This window comes from Dermacentor andersoni, chromosome 1 (genome assembly GCF_023375885.2).
Source record: "Dermacentor andersoni chromosome 1, qqDerAnde1_hic_scaffold, whole genome shotgun sequence".
Taxonomy (NCBI): Eukaryota; Metazoa; Arthropoda; class Arachnida; order Ixodida; family Ixodidae; genus Dermacentor; species Dermacentor andersoni.
Genome location: NC_092814.1, coordinates 336709129 through 336727230, shown reverse-complemented (window position 1 = coordinate 336727230; position 18102 = coordinate 336709129). Strand labels below are relative to the sequence as shown.

General features: G+C 49.1%; 1 protein-coding gene across 1 annotated transcript in view; it reads right to left on the bottom strand.

Moving 5' to 3' along the window:
* Positions 1 to 18102, bottom strand: part of LOC126516467 (lysyl oxidase homolog 3-like) — a 154182-nt gene that overhangs the window by 24585 nt on the left and 111495 nt on the right. The window contains exons 2-5 of the mRNA XM_050166596.3: positions 16061 to 16350; positions 6106 to 6290; positions 2551 to 2733; positions 626 to 788 (exon numbers count right to left, since the gene is read on the bottom strand). Coding sequence (XP_050022553.1) covers positions 626 to 788; positions 2551 to 2733; positions 6106 to 6290; positions 16061 to 16350 — 821 coding nt within the window. The remainder of the gene's footprint in view (positions 1 to 625; positions 789 to 2550; positions 2734 to 6105; positions 6291 to 16060; positions 16351 to 18102) is intronic.

Here is an 18102-nt window from a genome sequence, read left to right as displayed (position 1 = left end):
GTGCGGTAATCGGTGATTTCTATTTAATTGTAATTATTCCAGACACTTCAGTAACTTAATTTGTAAGTAGACTTATCCTCTGATATTATATATATCATGAAACCCATTAATCTTGTACCGTACTATTGTTTTTCTTTTGTCTTTTTTTTTTCGATTTATTTTGAACTTCGTCCCCGGTCGTCTCAGGAGATCAACCGGAAGTGCTGCGCGAAAAACAGGAGTGTCACTCGATGCTTGTGCCACCAAAAAGGTCCACTCAACAGTTTGTCGTCAGCTCCGTCCTTACCTCTCCTGTTAGTCACTGACCTATAGGCATGGCGCCTACGCGAGTAAGAAAGCGGGGGGGGGGGGGGGGGGGGGGGAGGAAGACAGTGCCACCTAGCAAGCGGGACGACACCTACTACAGTAGGACGCAGCTTCCCTAAAGAACGGAACATGAACGTCTGTTCACGCTATTCAAAGACGACCTCCGCTATGTTGTGAACAAAGACCGGCTTTAGATACAGGCAGAGTAGAAACGCTTCTCCATCTGCTCAAACCTCATTTCCCATCTCTGAAGAGAGGCGCTCCCTCCAACATGGTATTTCATAGGTGAAAATTGGCACGCGCTACGCCATACGCCTACCCCGCACGCAGACGACGCCGGCCATGTTGTCCCCTACTCCTGGACACGTGACGGTGCCTACGCCCAGCTGATCGTGTAGGCAGTCGGCGAGGTTCTTCTCCAGACCCGTGCACATCACACCGCTGAGCATCATGGTCTGGTTGCCGCCACCAAAGTGGTCTCCCTGTGAAAAAAATATTTTTTTACTTATTTGTTTATTCATTTGCGTGCATCAATGAAGCTTTGCCTGAGCACCCTGCGCATACCGCTCCACTGGTTGCTTCCAAGGGCGAAAAGTAATGAATCTGTCCACGAAACTGTTTTCACGATTCAAGCTCGCTGGAGAGGAAGCTTTAGCTTCGGTGCTCCTATCTAAATACATGTCAAAAGAGAATAAGTGTTTCTCGGTAACCACTGCACCAAATTTGACAAGGTTTGTTGCATTTAAAAGTGAAACTTTAAATCTAGTGACTATTGGTTTCGAATTTTAGATTGAGGTTGTCAATTCATCATTAAAAATTTGCTAAAATCAAAATTTTCGGAAAACGGAACTATCACGTTTACAACTCTATAGCTCAGCAAGGAAAAATGACATCACAATTCTGTAAATTGCTTCGGATAGTACATCTAAAGCGGACAAAATTGATATGCTACACGTGAATCTAAAAAAAAATCAGTAATACGGAAATACAGCTTTTGCAGAACCCTTGCACACAACATAACAAATTCACGTAAGATATAAATTGACATATGAAATTTGTCCGCTTTGAGCGATCTAATGGATGCCGATTACAGAACCGCGATATTTGTTCTTGATGAAGAGCTATTAGTTTATCAACTTCGTGCGTCTGTTTTTTTTTTCGAACTTGCGAATTCTTTAAAATTCTTTTAACAAACTTTAGGTCCTAAATCGCAATTCCGCTCCCAACAGTCAACAGGATTTCACTTTCTCTCTCAAATGCGACGAATTTCATTAAAATCGGACCTGTGGTTATCTGAGAAAAGCGTTCCTGCGTTTTACATGTATTTGAATAGGCCGCGTGGGATTCGGGCCTTAGCTAAAGCTTCCTCTTAAGTGAGGAAGGCAAAGAGCACTGGTAGTACAACGAAAAAAAATGTAGCCGGCTTTGTAAGACAACCACTGAGTTAGTCTTGCACTTTTGCTGTTTGCCACTACAGTAGTCAGTTTTTCGCCAGAGCGGTCTTCATAACGCTAGAGCTTTACGACTTGAGGTCTCCGCCGGGAGAATAATGGAAGTATACATGGAGCTCAAGTCAGAAATAAACTTGAGCGGTACGCAAAGATGGGCAGTGCGATGTGCATAACCCAAACCGAACGCTGCCGGTTACCTACGGGAAATCCGCTGGACAGTATCTACTCGCCTAGCGTGCATTCTGGTAACTTTTTTTCCGTAAATTGTTACACTGATTTGCGCTGCATTAACCTCAGAAATAAATGGTCGGCTTAGAAACAAATATGTTGATCAATACACGGCGAGAAAGGAACAAGGAACAAATGCAGAAAATAAATGACGGCGGTGCGTACAAGTAACAGATCTTAGCTAAAAAAAATATGAAACTTTCCAGGAGGAAGAGCAAGAGGACGGCAGACTAGCTACAGGCGGTGCTAACCTCTCCAAGGCATGCCGGCCATTCTTCCGCTCGAGCGTCTCACTTGAACTTCTGCGGCGCTAAACTTGCTATAAGGTTAAACGTGGAGTAAGCATGTCACTAATCAATAACGATATTAAACAAGGCTTTGGTCCGTCCAGTACCGCGCGTGCGGCCATATATGGCACTCGCGGGTCAAGCAGGTGAAAGTCACCCGTATAAGGAATTGTATGATTACGGACGGAGCATCGCCGAATCAACGCTCCATACAGCTTTGGATGCTGGAAAGCCCGTGCATGACGACGTCTCGTACTTTCTCGAGTTATCCGGGTTACCTGGATGGCTGCGTCGGCGTAGCCGAGTCCCAGCTGTCGGCAGACTGTGGCCGCTTCGAGGAGGCCCCAGCCGTCCCCGCACACGGTGCCCCATCCACGCTTGGGTATGTACACTTCGACGTGGCCCTCGTTGCGGGTCCTGCCGCCGACTAGCCGTAACTTGACGCTGCCCCGGCTGCGGGTCTGCGAGACAAGATGCGACCGCGTTCATGCCCCGACAGCACCCAGTGCGAATGGAAAGAAACTGCGGGGAGCAGTGCGCGGAGTGTAACGTATTCGATTGTGTCCCGTGGTCACCGATTCACTTGAATTTCATTTAATTCTGGGATTTTACGTGCCAAAACCATTATTCAATTATGACTCACGCCGTAATGGGCGACTCCGGATTAATTTTGACCACCAGGGGACATTTAACGTGCACCCATATGCACGGGACACGGTCGCTTTTGCATTTAGCCCCCATCGAAATGCGGCTGCCGCGGCCGGGACATAATCCCGCGACCTCGTGCTTAGCAGGGTTTTAACAAGGTTTTGCAAATGTGCCATCAAAAAAGTCTTATTTTTCGCCTGCAGGCGGAAAGTTGATAGCGACAGCAAAGTATTAGACAAGTACACAAATTAGGTTCCATTAGTTTTACTTTCCGCATAATTGCAGTAAACATTCGCTTACTAATTAGATTAGCAAGCATGGCGTCACGCGTGCTCAGTCAAACGTGAACTGATTTCGCTCGACGACCGCCAACACCCACTGCCACAACGCTGGTGTTATGAAGAGTTCAAACCGAAGCAAGCGAACGCGTCTGCGGTCTCGCCCTTCAAGGTGTCACCAAACCTAGAGATTACGTGACTTCTAGCACAAGGCCAGCGCAGAGCTCGCACTTGCAGCCGCCAGCTATCGCGGCTCGCCCTCACTTTGCCCCAGCCGAAGATTACCTCCAAGATAAGGCGCGGCGGCGCACGGCTGGGCTAGAGGAGCAGAGACGCGCTCACCTGCCACACCCCCCTACCCTTGCGCACGCAAGAAAATCGCGCGCACCTAAGCCACCATCATTCTCGGCTCATCCTTGGCACGCTTTCCCCTCGCACCTGTAGTATATGTGGCGTGCGGGGCGCGATACGATCTTATCACGCTTGGACTTTACATGGAACATCACGGCGACGACGACGGCAAAAAAAATGTCGCCTGGTTTACCCATATAATATTTATCGCAGTAAAATGTTAGATGAAATTTATTCTACGTGTTCGACCGGTACCAAACATTATGCAGAAAGTCCTCTGGGAGACGTCTGAGTATGCGTAAGCATTGGGCCACTTGTTCATATCCACGCAGCCCGATGTCAATATCATTGTTGTAAAACTCGATCCGACCAGTAGAATCGAGAGCACTGCGGCGACACGAACTGCTGCCGACGGCGGCGCGAGGTGAATTGATGACGCAAGCAAAGTACTTCAGGTGGCAGCGCCAGGTGCGCTGATGACGCCCCGATCATTACAAGCCATTATCGCTCTTTAGCGCCTTGTCCATCCGCGTCGAACCATTATGAACCGTGATCAACAGTACTCCGGTAGCGGCACCGAGTAGCGGTAAGGGCCTTGCGACAGAGAGCGTTGTCTGCTGACAGCGCCGTGCGTATTGTGTTCTCGTCGCTGAGTTCCCGTTGAAGAGCGACGCGCGGGCCCCAATCTTGAAAGCGATTTCCGATGGTGGCTCAGTGGCTCTTAATCAAATACCTTGTAATTATTATTCAACAATCTTTTTCATTATTATACTTACGCTAGATATGTCAAAATAACGTCTTATGTCACATTCGATAACAATTTCTTTGTTTTCGGTGAGCTGTCTCTTGTGTCACTCTTTTTCTTCGTTCGTTAGAAAGCCGTGAAATATTAGAAAAGTCGACATCACATACGGCTTGTGCGCTGCAGCAGTTACACATGCGGCGAACAAGCCGATTCCGGCATTGTGATGCGGCATTTCAGTCGTAAATATGGCATGTTGATCTTTTTCGATGTGGCGGCTACATTCATGTCCACGTTCCGGTTGGCCTTACATGTGGCAAATCGAAAGCTTAGTCTGCAATTTTTTGATAACTTGGCTTTGGCAGTCTGCTTACCTCTGGCACAAACGGTCGTGGGCTCAGACACGAGACTCGTCGCCGTAAGCTTTCCTACACAATTTACTATGTGAACTGCACCGCTGCGATTGTTCAGCCACCATGGGAACGATGGTTAGTACATTAATTTACCTGACCTTCATGCTTGTGGCTTCCCACGTTCTTGTGGCTTTGTTTACTACGATTAACTTGCCTTTAATGGCCCAAATTTTGAAGAAATCCTACTTTTCGAAACACATGGCAAAAAGACTTTGCGCGTATTTGCAATCACTGCCAATTGCTACGCTTTAAATTTTGTTGAAAACGATAAATTTGCTGAGTCGCACGGCTATTTTAAGCCAGAAGGACGACTTTAATTCAAATCCATCCAATAACTATCACTTGCATGCTGGCTCAAACGCCATGCTTGCAGCTTCCTTAGACACGAGCACCATAGTTCACTTTAGTAATCTTCTTTAGGAGACTCTACGCTAGCCGCTGGTAGGAATCTCGCGGTGATACGAAGAGAAACTCCCTGTCAAAGCGGCGCAACTACCGGGTCAGGCCTGCAGCACATAACCCCACTATGCGTGCGAATAGAGTGCGGGATCAGCCGTTTTTTTTCGTATTTGGCGAATTTCCTTTTAAATGCTAAGAAAATACCGCAGTTTCGCACGAAACACGATTGCAAAGTATTCGACAACTACACGAAGTAAGGCTCGTAGAACGCCGAGCGCCATCTAGTGGTGCTTCAAGGGGGTTTCCTCGCCTTTCCTCCTCATGCTTCTGCTGCACCCTCCTCCTCCGCTTTACTCCTCGCGCTCCCTTTCATCCGCCGCTGTACTCCGCGTTCGCGCTTTCGTCGATCGCTGTCCTCGTTCGCACGGTTACGCCGTGCGAGTACGAGGCACGCCGACGCTTAACGCAGGAACGAGCGCCTAAGAACTGCCCTCTAAAATATATGACGCCAGATAGAATTATAAAACCCACGATCTTCGTTCGTCACAAGTCTAACGACCGAACGTCCTTGGTCTTATAACCGTATCTTGCATCGGGTTTTTTTTTTCTTTTCTTTCTTATAGCAGCTTGGCTAACGCTAGCTGGGACGCTCTATACAGGCGTCATAGCCAAAGCTTCACGTCACTATCATTTATAGCTCCCAAGGCAAGCCCTGCCTGTAGCAACGCAATCACTACTACTGGCTTCGAAAGTGAGTATCACAGCTATCACATAGAAACACAAGTAATGTGGGGAAAACAGTTGAAAACACAACTCATCGCACATTTATAAATTAAGTAAATAGCTTCGCCACAAAACTGCCACAAATGTACCTTTTTTCAGTGAAGCTATCACGAAACATTCGTGTAGTAAGAGGTAGGAAAACACGTCGTAGTTCGTTAAAGAAGAGCACTCTTCAGCACGACCGCATGTTGTGCAGATTGAAAGGAAATCGCCTCCTACTCTTATCTTCTTCTTGAAGATGGCAGGCGATGGCGGACCAGGGGTGGTCGGCGGTGGCGGGAGCTGGCACTCGACGCCCGCTGCCTCGTCACGGCCGCAGTCGTGCACACCCCACCCGTCGAAGGGGCACTCCTCGATGTGGCGCTCCTCACCGGTGCAGTAGATGTTGTCCATCAGGATAGGTCCTAGAAGGGAGAGGAAAAAAAAAAAGAACAGGGTCGTGTGGTGCGCGTGCATGCCATGGGTGTTCTGGTTCGGCGCGATCGCCGAAGAAATAAAGAAACGCTACTTGCCAAAAAAAAAAGAGCATTGATTGGGCTCCTTACGTCAAAATAGGCTTGCGTTCAGTTTCCTGTAAGCTCAGCTCATCACCGCAACTTATGGTACATTGTTATTAGCAATGCACGACAATGAATCCAGAAGTGGTTTTCAAGCAATCATTACTAATCACGCGTTGATTTTGATGAAAAGGGGATTTCTACATTCCGACAAATTAGCTTTCCCGTTCAACAATTTGTCTCGTAGAAAGATTTTAGGTTCCTCATAGAATGTAGAGCCTGTGTGACTATTTCAATGAAAGGTTTAGTATATTATCTCTTGAATGTAGTTTAAGTTGTGTGAGGCTTGGTTTTCGTTTTGCTGTTTGCTCACATGGATACTAAAGATGGTCCTAGGCTAACATCGCATCATTTTATTGGTTTTTACTCTAAAACGGCAAGCATTTAACTCTGGGGCTCACCGTCCGCACCATCCACGTAGTCAACATGTGTTATTGTTCTGTCGTGTTTCACATTCCTCAGCGCAGCTCGACAGCTGTGCGCTCACAAGCCAGTTTGAGCCGTTTACCCTACACCACTAGAGTGCGATAACTGAGCCAGGATTCACTTGGCCAACTTACGAACAAATTGCTGCGTAAGAAAAATCTGACGAAAAAAGCGTATCCACAAAGCTGAAACTATTCGTAAGATCAGAGAGCTTACGATGTCCGCAACTTCAAAGAGGAGCGCTTTAGTCGATAAAAGGCGTATATGTAAGGGTCGCGCAGGTGCGAACTCCAGTACTTCCGCCAATAGTAAGGGTAAGTCGATTCACAAAACCTAGACAGCAGTCGCAGATGACGACTTAAAAAGAAATTCTACGATAGGGGTGTAGCAGTCTTAGGAACATAATTATGTCTATCTGCGCCGCTCGAGCTGACGCGGGTAGGCGTTAGAACGCGCTGTTGCGGCTGATTGGCCAGAGGCCACAACTGATAGCCGAGGATGGCGCGTGCTTCTATCTAAGGATTGAGAGCGGTGATCAACGGCGAATATCTCAACAAACTTTAGCTCGCCGATGACGCTGTCCTGTTCAGCAACGATGGGGCACATTGCAACAATTGACTGAGGACCTTAAGCAAGAAAGAGTGTAGGTTAAAGAATAATATGCAGAAGACAAAGATACTGTTGAATCATCTGTCAAGCCAACAAGAATTTATGATAGGCAGTCAGCCACTGCAATGTGTACAGAAGCAACGTTATCTAGGAAAATTACTCACAGGGAACCCTGATCATGAGAAGGAAATTTACAGAAAAATGAAAATGGTCGGATTCCATACTGCCGGCATTACGAAATCGTGACCGGGAGTCACCGCTGTCGTCGAAAATAAAACTGTACAAGCATTCCATTCTTCAAGTACTATCATAAGAGGCCGAAACTTGGAGGTGAACAACGAGGCTTCAGAATAAGTAAAGAAGCGCTAAACCAAGCGATGGAACAAAAAAAATGATAAGCCTAACGCTAAGAGAGGACGAGTGCGGTGTGGATCAGAGAGCAAAGAGTGCTAGTGGAAATTAAGAGGGAAAATAGGAGCTGGGAAAGTCACATAATTGATAAAGCAGATAATCAATGGTCTATTATAAATACAGAGTGGATGCTATATATATAGGAGAAAAGAAGGGCTGTCGATGACGGCAGGCAATTAGGTCGGGTGATAAAATCAGGAAATTTGCAGGCATAACTTAGAGACAACTAGCGTAGGTTAGGGCTAATTAGAGATCGCTGGAAGTGGTCTTCGACCTGCAGTGAACATGAAAATACGCTGATGACGTTTTACAACACCCAAAAATTCGTCCGGAATTTTTACGAACTGTTGCTCTTGAGCCGCAATTTACTTCGTACTATATATACGAGGCCGCATTTGCTTGTTTATAGAACCGTGTCGGGAGCCGCGATGATACCACCACCCCAACCTTGGCCTAGTGCTATATGTGCCTATGTGCAGTGACTGCTCCAAACAAAGTACGTCAATGTCGTAAGATCAACGACTTGAACCAATTTGATGCGAAACCAGCAAGAATGTTGAACCGCTATGTGCTTCGTGTACGGTGCTGTGCAGTATTCTGACGTGTTTAAAGAGGAAAAAGAACCGCGACATCAGAGGCCACGTGACGAAGGAGTGGACAGGACGAGCGGTAACTAGCAACTGAGGTTTTTTACCATGAAACACATCGCAGCAAAATGTCGAATCTGCGCGCAGCGTGCCTTGACATACTGATGGACAAAATGTAACACGTGGCAGAAAGCACCCTAGACGTCTATGGAAAGTCCCAAGGGGCAAAAAATCAACTATCACAGGTTAATCAAAAACCGGGCTTCTTTATTTAGGAGAGCCACCGCAGGCTCACTTACACACGTGTCTAGCCCAAGTCTGCGCATGTGTGCCGCTTCCATAATTGCTCGCTCATGTCTATAGTCTCCCCGTCCTACAATTATGGCTTGATTGAATTTGGGGTAGCAACCTTTGCATTCTCTGGTGTGTCGGACCAACTGGCCCAAAGCCCCCCCCCCCCCCCCTCCTCTTGAACCTGTATTCTCACGTGCACTTGACCACGTGTCCTTAAATTAAAAAAAAATTGTGGGGTTTTACGTGCCAAAACTACTTTCTAATGATGAGGCACGCCGTACTAGAGGACTCCGGCAATTTCGAGCACCTGGGGTTCTTTAACGTGCACCTAAATCTAAGTACACGGTTGTTTTCAAATTTCGCTGCCATCGAAATGCGGCCGCGGTGACCGAGATTCGATCCCGCGACCTCGCGCTCAGCAGCCCAACACCATAGCACTGGGCAACCACGGCGGGTAGCATGTGTCCTTATGAGGCTGGTAAATTTATGGCATCCTTGGCGCTGAGCATCGTGATGATGTTGACTGATTAGCCTTGACTTTTACGTGGTGCAAGTTCTGCTATCACAGACGGCGCTGTACGAGCTCCAGGCCCTGACATCAACAACCTATTATTGATTACCGGTCTCCAAAATTGATGCATACGCGTTTTCGCGCATTTCGCCTCCGTGGGAATGCGTCCCCCTGAACGTGCCAAAACAAACACTTGACCTGGTGCGAGGCATCATCGTGTTTTATCAGCTGAGAAGAAGCAAAAAAGCAGCGATGAACGCTGATACCATGTCAAAGTGTGATAGGCGGCGAAACTTGCATGTGTGGATGTTACGTATAATGAAGTTTTCTCTCATTATTCTGGGAATGTTGGTAGCGTCGGCTTTTTCTGTATTTCATTTTCAAGGTTACACTCGACAGAGATCGACAGATCCCTCGACAGAGATCCTATGCGAAGGGAGCGTGCGTTTAGTCGTCGATGGACACTCGACGACATTGTCGACCAGCACCTTATAGAGGATACCGGCTGCCGAGGGAGCTGATATTGAGCCTTGACGCGGCATTAGAACCGCACCTGCAACCATGTGCAGTGCGATCACATACCATGCCGATGAACATACGGGTGCTGGTCGCCTTGAGGCCATATCAACTATATATTCGTTAAGTTCTTTTTATTTCCCTGATTAGGATAGGATAGGATAGGAATAACTTTAATAAACTGCCGGCAAACGACGATTTAACGAGTCGTGACGCTGGCCAAGCGTCGACCCGGGGTTATACCCTACTCTGCACTAGCCCAGTTGGGCCCGTTTGTAGTGGGTCATGAGGCTTGTGCTTTTCGAGCGCACCCCGGGCCTGCTGGACGGCCCATAGTTGTGAGTCCTTGTCAGCAGACTGCAGTGCACTTTGAAGTTCTGGCGGGTAAGTCCTTGAGGTAGCTGCCGTCGGGAACCTGGCACAGTCCCGCATGATGTGCCATTGGTCCGCCGGACCCGCTGCACAAACACCGCACAGCCCACTCGGATAGAGCTCTGGGTGAAGCACGTGCAGCATTGCGGGGGTGAGGAGTGACGCGGTCTGTATTTGTCTTAGGATTACGCCCTCCTCCCGACTGAGGGCCGGGTGGGGAGGCGGCATTGTCCGTCGAGCTAAGCGGTAACACTTGGTTACTTCGGCATAACTAGTCAATCTGTCCTTGGTTTCGAACCACCACACGGAACGGTCACTCTCGGGGGCGCGGAAGGTAAGCGCTCGCGCCGCCGAATGGGCCGTCTCGTTGTGGTTCGGTGAGGATGCACAATCGCCGGCGTGCGCCGGGAACCACTTAATAGGGACGGTGCTGTCGCGGTCTTGAAGTTGGAGCTTGCCGATGATGGCGGTCGCCGACGCCCATATTCGCCCCTTGGCAAAGTTGCGCACGGCATTCCTCGAGTCGCTGAGCACGGTGCGACACTCGGCCTCGGTGATCGCCAGAGCGATGGCAACCTCCTCGGCGTCTGTGGCGTTCGTGCACCGCACGCTCGCTGCCGTTGTCTTGGTGCCGGTAGCCGCCGCAACGACCACTGCCGCGAAGCCTTCCCGCTTGTATTCCGCGGCGTCCACGTACCGGGCGTGCGGGTCTTGGGCGTGTTGCTCGGTGAGGGCCTTGGCCCGCGCCTGCCGCCGTTCTTGGTTGTATTCTGGGTGCATGTTCTTTGGGATGGGGTCCACGTAAATGTGGGCCCGCGCCTCATCTGTGATCTCGCACGGTTGCCTGCTGGGAGCTTGGGGATTGTAACCCAGGGACGTCAGTATACTGCGGCCCGTCTTGATGGTAGAGAGGCGCTCGAATTGCGCGCTGAGCTGCGCCTCGGCTATTTCTTCTAGGGTGTGATGGACGCCGAGCTGCAAGAGCCGAGCCGTACTCGTGGTCTCCATTAAACCGAGCGCTGTCTTGTAAGCCCGTCTGATCAGCGTGTTGATCTTGGTCCTGTCAGTGACGGGCCAGTTAAGGTAGGGCGCAACGTAGGCGATGTGACTGATCACGAACGACTGGACAAGGCGCACGAGACTGTCTTCACGCATGCCCGCCCGTCGTGTAGAGACTCGATGTATGAGCCGGATGGCGTCCATTGCCTTGGTGGTAAGCTTGTTGATGGTCTCGTCGTTGCGGCCGCTCTTGTTGAGCAGCAGGCCCAGGACCGTGATCTTGGGAACTTCGGTGATGCGTTGCCCCGATGCAGTCACAATTTTGATGTGATCACACGCCCGAAGAGGAGCACGCTTCCGTCCCGGTCGAAGCGGTGTGACGACGAACAGCTCGGATTTGGCGGGCCAGCACATTAGGCCTGTGCCGTCAAGGTGCTGCTCAATGGCGGTAACCGCCGCTTGCAGCTGTTGCTCGATGCTGGCGTCGGTGCCGCCGGCCGCCCACAGGGTAATGTCGTCGGCGTAGATCGTATGCCGGACGCCGGTGCCCGTTACTGCCCTCGCTACCCCGATCATGACGAGGTTAAAGAGCAACGGCGATATGACCGAACCCTGTGTAGTACCCGTACTGCCGAGCTTGTGTTCGGGGAGCTTGAGGTCTCCGGCGTGCAGTTCTACCGTGCGGTTGGTCAAGAAGTCTTGAATATAATTGTAGCTCGTTACCCCCATGTTGAGTCTTGATACTTGTCCTAATATGGCTGAGTGTTTGACTTTGTCGAATGCACTTTGTAAATCGAGACCCAGAATTACTTTGCTGTCTTGTGTCTTGTTGTCGACGATTTCTTGTTTGAGTTGTAACATGGCATCTTGTGTGCTGAGTCTGCGCCGGAAGCCGATCATCGTGTCAGGATAGAGGCCTTCCTTCTCTAGGTATTCCTGCCACCGGTTGGCGACCCCGTGCTCCAGCACCTTGCCCACGCAGGACGTCAGCGAGATGGGACGCAGGTTGCCGATGTCCAGTGGTTTGCCCGGTTTCGGAATCAGGATCGTTCTTGCCGTTTTCCACTGTCGGGGGAGCTTGCCCGAATGCCAGCATTCATTGAAGTAATCGGTTAGGGCCTCTATCGAAGCGTCGTCCAGGTTGCGTAGCACCTTGTTTGTAAGGAGATCTGGGCCGGCTGCTGAGCGGGTGTTGAGCTCGTGCAGCACTACGCGTACCTCTGATATGGTAATGTCTCGGTCGAGCCACGCGTTGGGCAGCCCCCCGTACGGCGGGTGGGTTTCCGTTGGCGTGTCTGGCAGATACTTGGCTTCCAGGCTCCTGATAACAGCGTCTTTTCCTTGTTGTTGTGTGATGGTGTGCATGAGGCGGGCCAGGCGGTCGCGCTGGTTTGACTTGGTCTTTGTTTCGTCTAGGAGGTGCCGAAATAGATTGCATGTACAACTGCGATGCGATTCCCTGTCAGCTCGGTTGCAGATCTCGTTCCACTGTTGACGGCACAGGAGCCTGCAATGATGTTCAATGGCCCTATTTAAGTCAGCCACCTTCTTCCTCAATTTGCGATTCAGCCGGTGCTGCTTCCAACGCGCCTGTATCGAACGTTTGGCCTCTATCAGATGGGCCAGGCGGCTGTCCATGATGATGACGTCCTCGTCTGTTTCTATGGTCTTTGTGGCTGAGCGCACTGCATCGCGGAGTTCCGACGTCCAGGTTTCGATCTCTGTGATGTCTTGTGCTGTGGTGAGGCGCCCCTTACGGAATTCGTCCCAGTCCGTCCACTTATGTATAATGATATTTCTCCGTGATTGGTTGGGTATCGTAATTTCGAGGATGTAGTGGTCACTACCCAGGTCGACGCCCGTGTTGTGCCATGTTACTTTGCCCGTGTGGTCATTTTTTATGAACGTAAGGTCTGGTGTGGTGTCTCGTGCTACGGAGTTCCCGATGCGGGTAGGATGCGCGGGGTCCGTGATTAGGACACATTTGTGGTCCAGGGTATCCTGTAATAAGTCCCGTCCCTTGGCCGTGTCTTTCACATAACCCCACGCTCGATGGGCGGCGTTGAAGTCCCCTCCGATCAGCAACGTGTTGTCTCTGGCTTGGGTGCTGGCTGTGTGTAGTAGGGTCTTGAATTTCTGTGTTTGGTGCTTGGGGTTACTGTAGATGTTGGCGATGAACAGGCTGCCTTTCCGTTGTTTGCTTGGGATGATTTCGGTGAAGGCGTATTCCACCCTGCTGCGGCCGTGTTTGAGTTGGTGCTCGATGAACGTGAGCCCTTTGCGGACGAACGTGCAGACGCCCCGTCCCTCCGCCTGGCTAACGTGAGCGCGATACCCAGGGAGGGTGGGGGTCACCGTCGCCGTTTCTTGCAGCAGGATAATGTCGGGTTTCTTGTTTAGTGTGGTAATATGTTGTTGCAGCACTGCTTTCTTGTTGTTGTAACTGTGGCAGTTCCACTGCCAGACCGTAAGGCCCGGTAGCGATGCTATTGTGGATTGGTTTTGGGACATAGTTGTGGTGAGGGTGGGGCTTGCGTCTGTTCTTGGAGGTATGGGTGTTTCGCGAATTCCGCTGAAAAGATGGGGCTGCGGACTACAGGCTTGAGGGTGTGTTCAATGAATTGGAAACGCTCTTGTATGGTGCGGAAGGACGTGGTGGTCGGTTCCTCCAGCCGTGCCAGTCGTTGGTCGGTCACGGCAGCCGTGCTGGCGTAGGTGTTGGCGAGCGCTTCAATTTTGGCTTCGAGCTGAGTTTCCAATTGGGTCAGGTCCTTGTTATGTCGTGATGAAGTGCGTGTTCGTTTCTTGGTGGTTGGGTCAGTGATCTTCTCCTCCTGGGGCGCGTGTTGGGTTTTGTCCTTTGATTCTGTGACTTGGTGTGATAGCGTGTCGGAGTTCTGCTCGGGGACAGCGGTGGGTGTTGGTTATTATCGAAATAAAAACATTTATTCGCTTTGTAATATGGTGTTGGTAATGATGTATATAGGCGGGGTTAACCTGGCAGAACTGGGTGGCGATTTCTCCGTCTGAGCGTCTCCTTATGCACCAAATATGTCACCATGTGTCCATCAGTGCTGTTTCTCGCAGAAATGCGAAAAGAATGCGTAGCACTTCCACTGCGATACTTCTAACGCCGTTGCGGTGAACGGGCGAGCGCGATTAAGCTTGTCAGCGCTGTATACAGCAGACGGCCGGAAAAGGAAACTGTCGTAGGGGTGTGCAGTGATTTGTCGTAAGAAGATAGCCACAACTCCATATGCATGATGTGCGATCATGCTATCAGACGACCGTACTTCTTTCATTTCTTGTCGTTAAATCCTAGCTTTGTTTCCTCTTCGGTCTCATACCGTCAGTTAAATGTGCAGCCACTTCATTTGCACTGTTAACTTCGAGTAAGAACTTTTTGTCTAAGCAATTGCGTACGAATAGCGCAGTTTAGTGAATGCCGCTCCTGGCTTTGAGCGTGTGCTATAAGTAGCTGGGAAGCTGGGACCGACCTTCTGATCATACAACGCTGTTGACATGTCCAAACGGTCTCGATCCAGCGACGTAAAGTAAATGGCTCCGATGCAGACACCAACCGAAGGCGAGAAGGTTCCTGTGTTCTAAGCATGCGTGTTTTGGAATTTCACTTGTGCGGTTGGCCACCAGTGGCGCTGCCTCTACACATAGATTTGGCTTATGGATCAACGAGGGCAACAGATATACGGAAACACAGGGAAAAAACAATAATAACAACAGGGAAGAAAAATGTGGTCACAACGAAAAACAGAGCACAATGGGGATACAATAGGTACGAGGTGCTACGTGGTATGTGGAAAGGTGTAATGGTTCCAGGACTTGCATTTGGAAATGCAGTTGTTTGCTTGAAAAGATGGGTACAATCAGGAATCGATGGCAACTCAAGGTCAATGGGACACCTCACATTGGGCGCTCACGGGAAGACTACAAATGAAGCCGTGCGGGGTGATATCGGCTGGACAATTTTTGAAGTGAGGGAAGTTCAGAGTCAAGTCAATCTCGAAAAATGGCCGAGGAATATGAAAGAAAGTCAGTGGGTAGCGATAGTGTTCAAGTAATTGTAAAGGAAAAATATTTTGTCCCATCGGAAGAAAAGAACTAGGAAGCTTACCAGCAAGTATGCGACCGGAATAGTAAACAACATGGCAACAAAGAACATTAAACTCCAAGTAACAGAGGCTGAGACAATCTCCTGGGTGGTGGCAATTTAAAATAAATTGGCTATTAGTAACTACGTGTGTGGTGAAAAGGAAAATTGGGAAAGAATCAAATTATGCTAACTCAAAGGGAAGCTCTTTACTTTTTGAAGTGAGATCAGGCTGCATTATAATGTATATATATAAGATGAGGTACACAAAGGGAGAAGAAGCATGTGCTTGCTGCGGTAACGCTGGGGAAACGATGGAGAATGTTTTATTAGAATGTCAAGATATCTATTTTGGGGAACTTGAACTGCGCTAGGGACGAGACACCGAAGTAGAAGAAGGGACGAACGCACTTCCATGTCTCGTCCCTAAGCAGTTTAAGTTCTCAAAAATATGTCTTACCGACTAGCCTCTCACCACACTCTCCTTGAGTAAAAATGTCTACCGTCCTATCGGTTTAGATTCCGATGGCCTCCTTGAAGCAATTGGGTACAGGGATTGAAGCCATAGGGTACAGCCATTGGCTAGAGGGTACAGGCAAAGGAAACCTGTCCGCAATAGGGATTAGTAAAAAGCTATTGGAGGTTTGGTGGCAGAAAAGTTGGGACACCGCCAACAACGGAGGCGCGCAAAAACAAATTTCCCAATAATGATTCAGAAAGTGATGGCGGGAATTTTTTCGTACGTTAAGAAAAAAAACAAAGGTAAGACACTATAGTTACTCACTGAGCGCTTTTCCGAAGTGTGCGTTGACGGTGACGCTGGCCGAGGCGTTCTCGTGTCCCAACATGCGGCAGACGACCTGCGCCTCGCGGGTGTCCCACTCGTCGTCGCACACGGCGCCCCACCGATCGGCGTGGAAGATCTCGACGTTGCCGCGGCCCTCGTGCGTCGTCACGCGAGCGCCGATGACCAGCCGCAGGCTGCCCTCGTCCTCGCCGCTCGCTGCTGGCGCCAGGCTCATCACGACGCCGGCCAGCAGCGACAGCCTCAGCGCGGCCGCGAGGCGCTGCTGCCTGCGTGGAGGCGGGAAATTTTAGGACTGCACTTATCGTGTAGCGTAGTCACCTTGTACGCCGCTGTCCCGCGATGGTAAACCTCGGTCAGGTTCATCCCCCGCCACCGTTCTGGTAAAAGGAAGGAAACCTCAAACCGTCTCTTCGTTGCGTGGGGCAATTGCTACGGCTACCTTGGCACCCATGGGACACTGATAATAATAGTTCGAGCGGGGCATAGCAAGAAAACCAATAGGAGCGTGTTGCGGTGCGCCCGCTCGCTTACAAGCTCACGCGCATAATCACTCTGTCTTGGACCAGCGACGCCTCTGGCAAAGGGCGTCGGTCGAACGTTGCCAGTAGAATTGCCACTCAAAAGAACGTTTTTTTACGTTTCTGCAATTCAGAACTCTAAATCTCGCAGCAAGGGCGCTTTGAAATTTGAAATATATCCTAAAGATGGTGGTTACTCACAATACTACAACCTAAGCAGGCTGTCCGAGGTATGATCGCGCAATCGCACAATTTTCGCTTTGCCTTTTATTACAGTTCAAATAAAGGTCATGAAGCGCACAACAAAGAAATCAGTTTTAGTGCACAAGACAAGGACAACAAAAATACTTAGCGTCTACAGTGGGCAAGCTTGTATCGAAGGAGCGATGCGAAGGTGACGTCACCACTGCATCAGCCTTTGATTATGCTCGTAACACGGCAGATAACAAATAGGAGGAAGACGATAAGTCACACAACACAGCCTCCATTTTTATTTCATTCATTCACTTGTCGTCTAGTGACTCGTACAAGATTGTACACATCAGCCTGACGTAAGCTGCAAAGGAGAGAGAATCGATACTTGCGCTTGTACTTCTGCTTCTCGCGAAACGCCAATTACGGAATGGCTATCTCTTGTGGGAATTACACAAATACACGATCGTCTACCACATTACCGTAATCTAATTTTTACGCTTACGTAGGCCGGTCTCTCAATGCATATTTTTATGCAGCATCATCGGCACTCAGAAGTTATTGACAAAAGAAACACCTTTACACCCTACAGCCCATACAAGAGATGATCTGTAAAAAATATACCGTTGTGAATATACCCTTCAATAAATTACCAGTGTAAAATGTGTATTTTTTCCAATATGCGAAGAGGCACATTCCCCGACAGCTGGCCCCTCGTAGAAATAAATGTATCTCTGCGAAGCTGGTAACAACATACAAGGAGTCCCACGTAACTTGAGCCAAACATTAAGGATATGAATATGACACGTAGCTCGACAGAACCAAGGTAATGTTGTTTGACGTCGCTTGGAGATACTCAGATTATTTTTTTCATTTCGCCAAACTATATCATTAGTCTTAATTAATTTATCAACTTCTCAAATATTATAATTAGACGAAAAGTGTCAATGAGAAAATTGTAGAGCAACATCAAATACTTCCGATACAGCTTTTTGCTCAATACGTGCTACATCAAAGATATTTTTATTTATTTTGTTGCGAGCGTGAAAGAAGCCCACGAATACACGCAAAATCCCTTGAGCAGCCAGTCGCGCGGCTATGTTTGCGTATATTTTCGGGCTTCTTTCACGCTCAGAAAAACACGTTTATGTAGCATACAGCGCAGTTCTAAGTGCATTTTTGGCCGAAGTGGTCGAGTCTTTTGATATACTAAGCGCGAGATTTTCAAGTGAATATCTGGCCGATATTACTAGCAAGAAATTGTACAATGATCTTGTTTATGTATTCTTGCCTGTACCTTTGTATCGT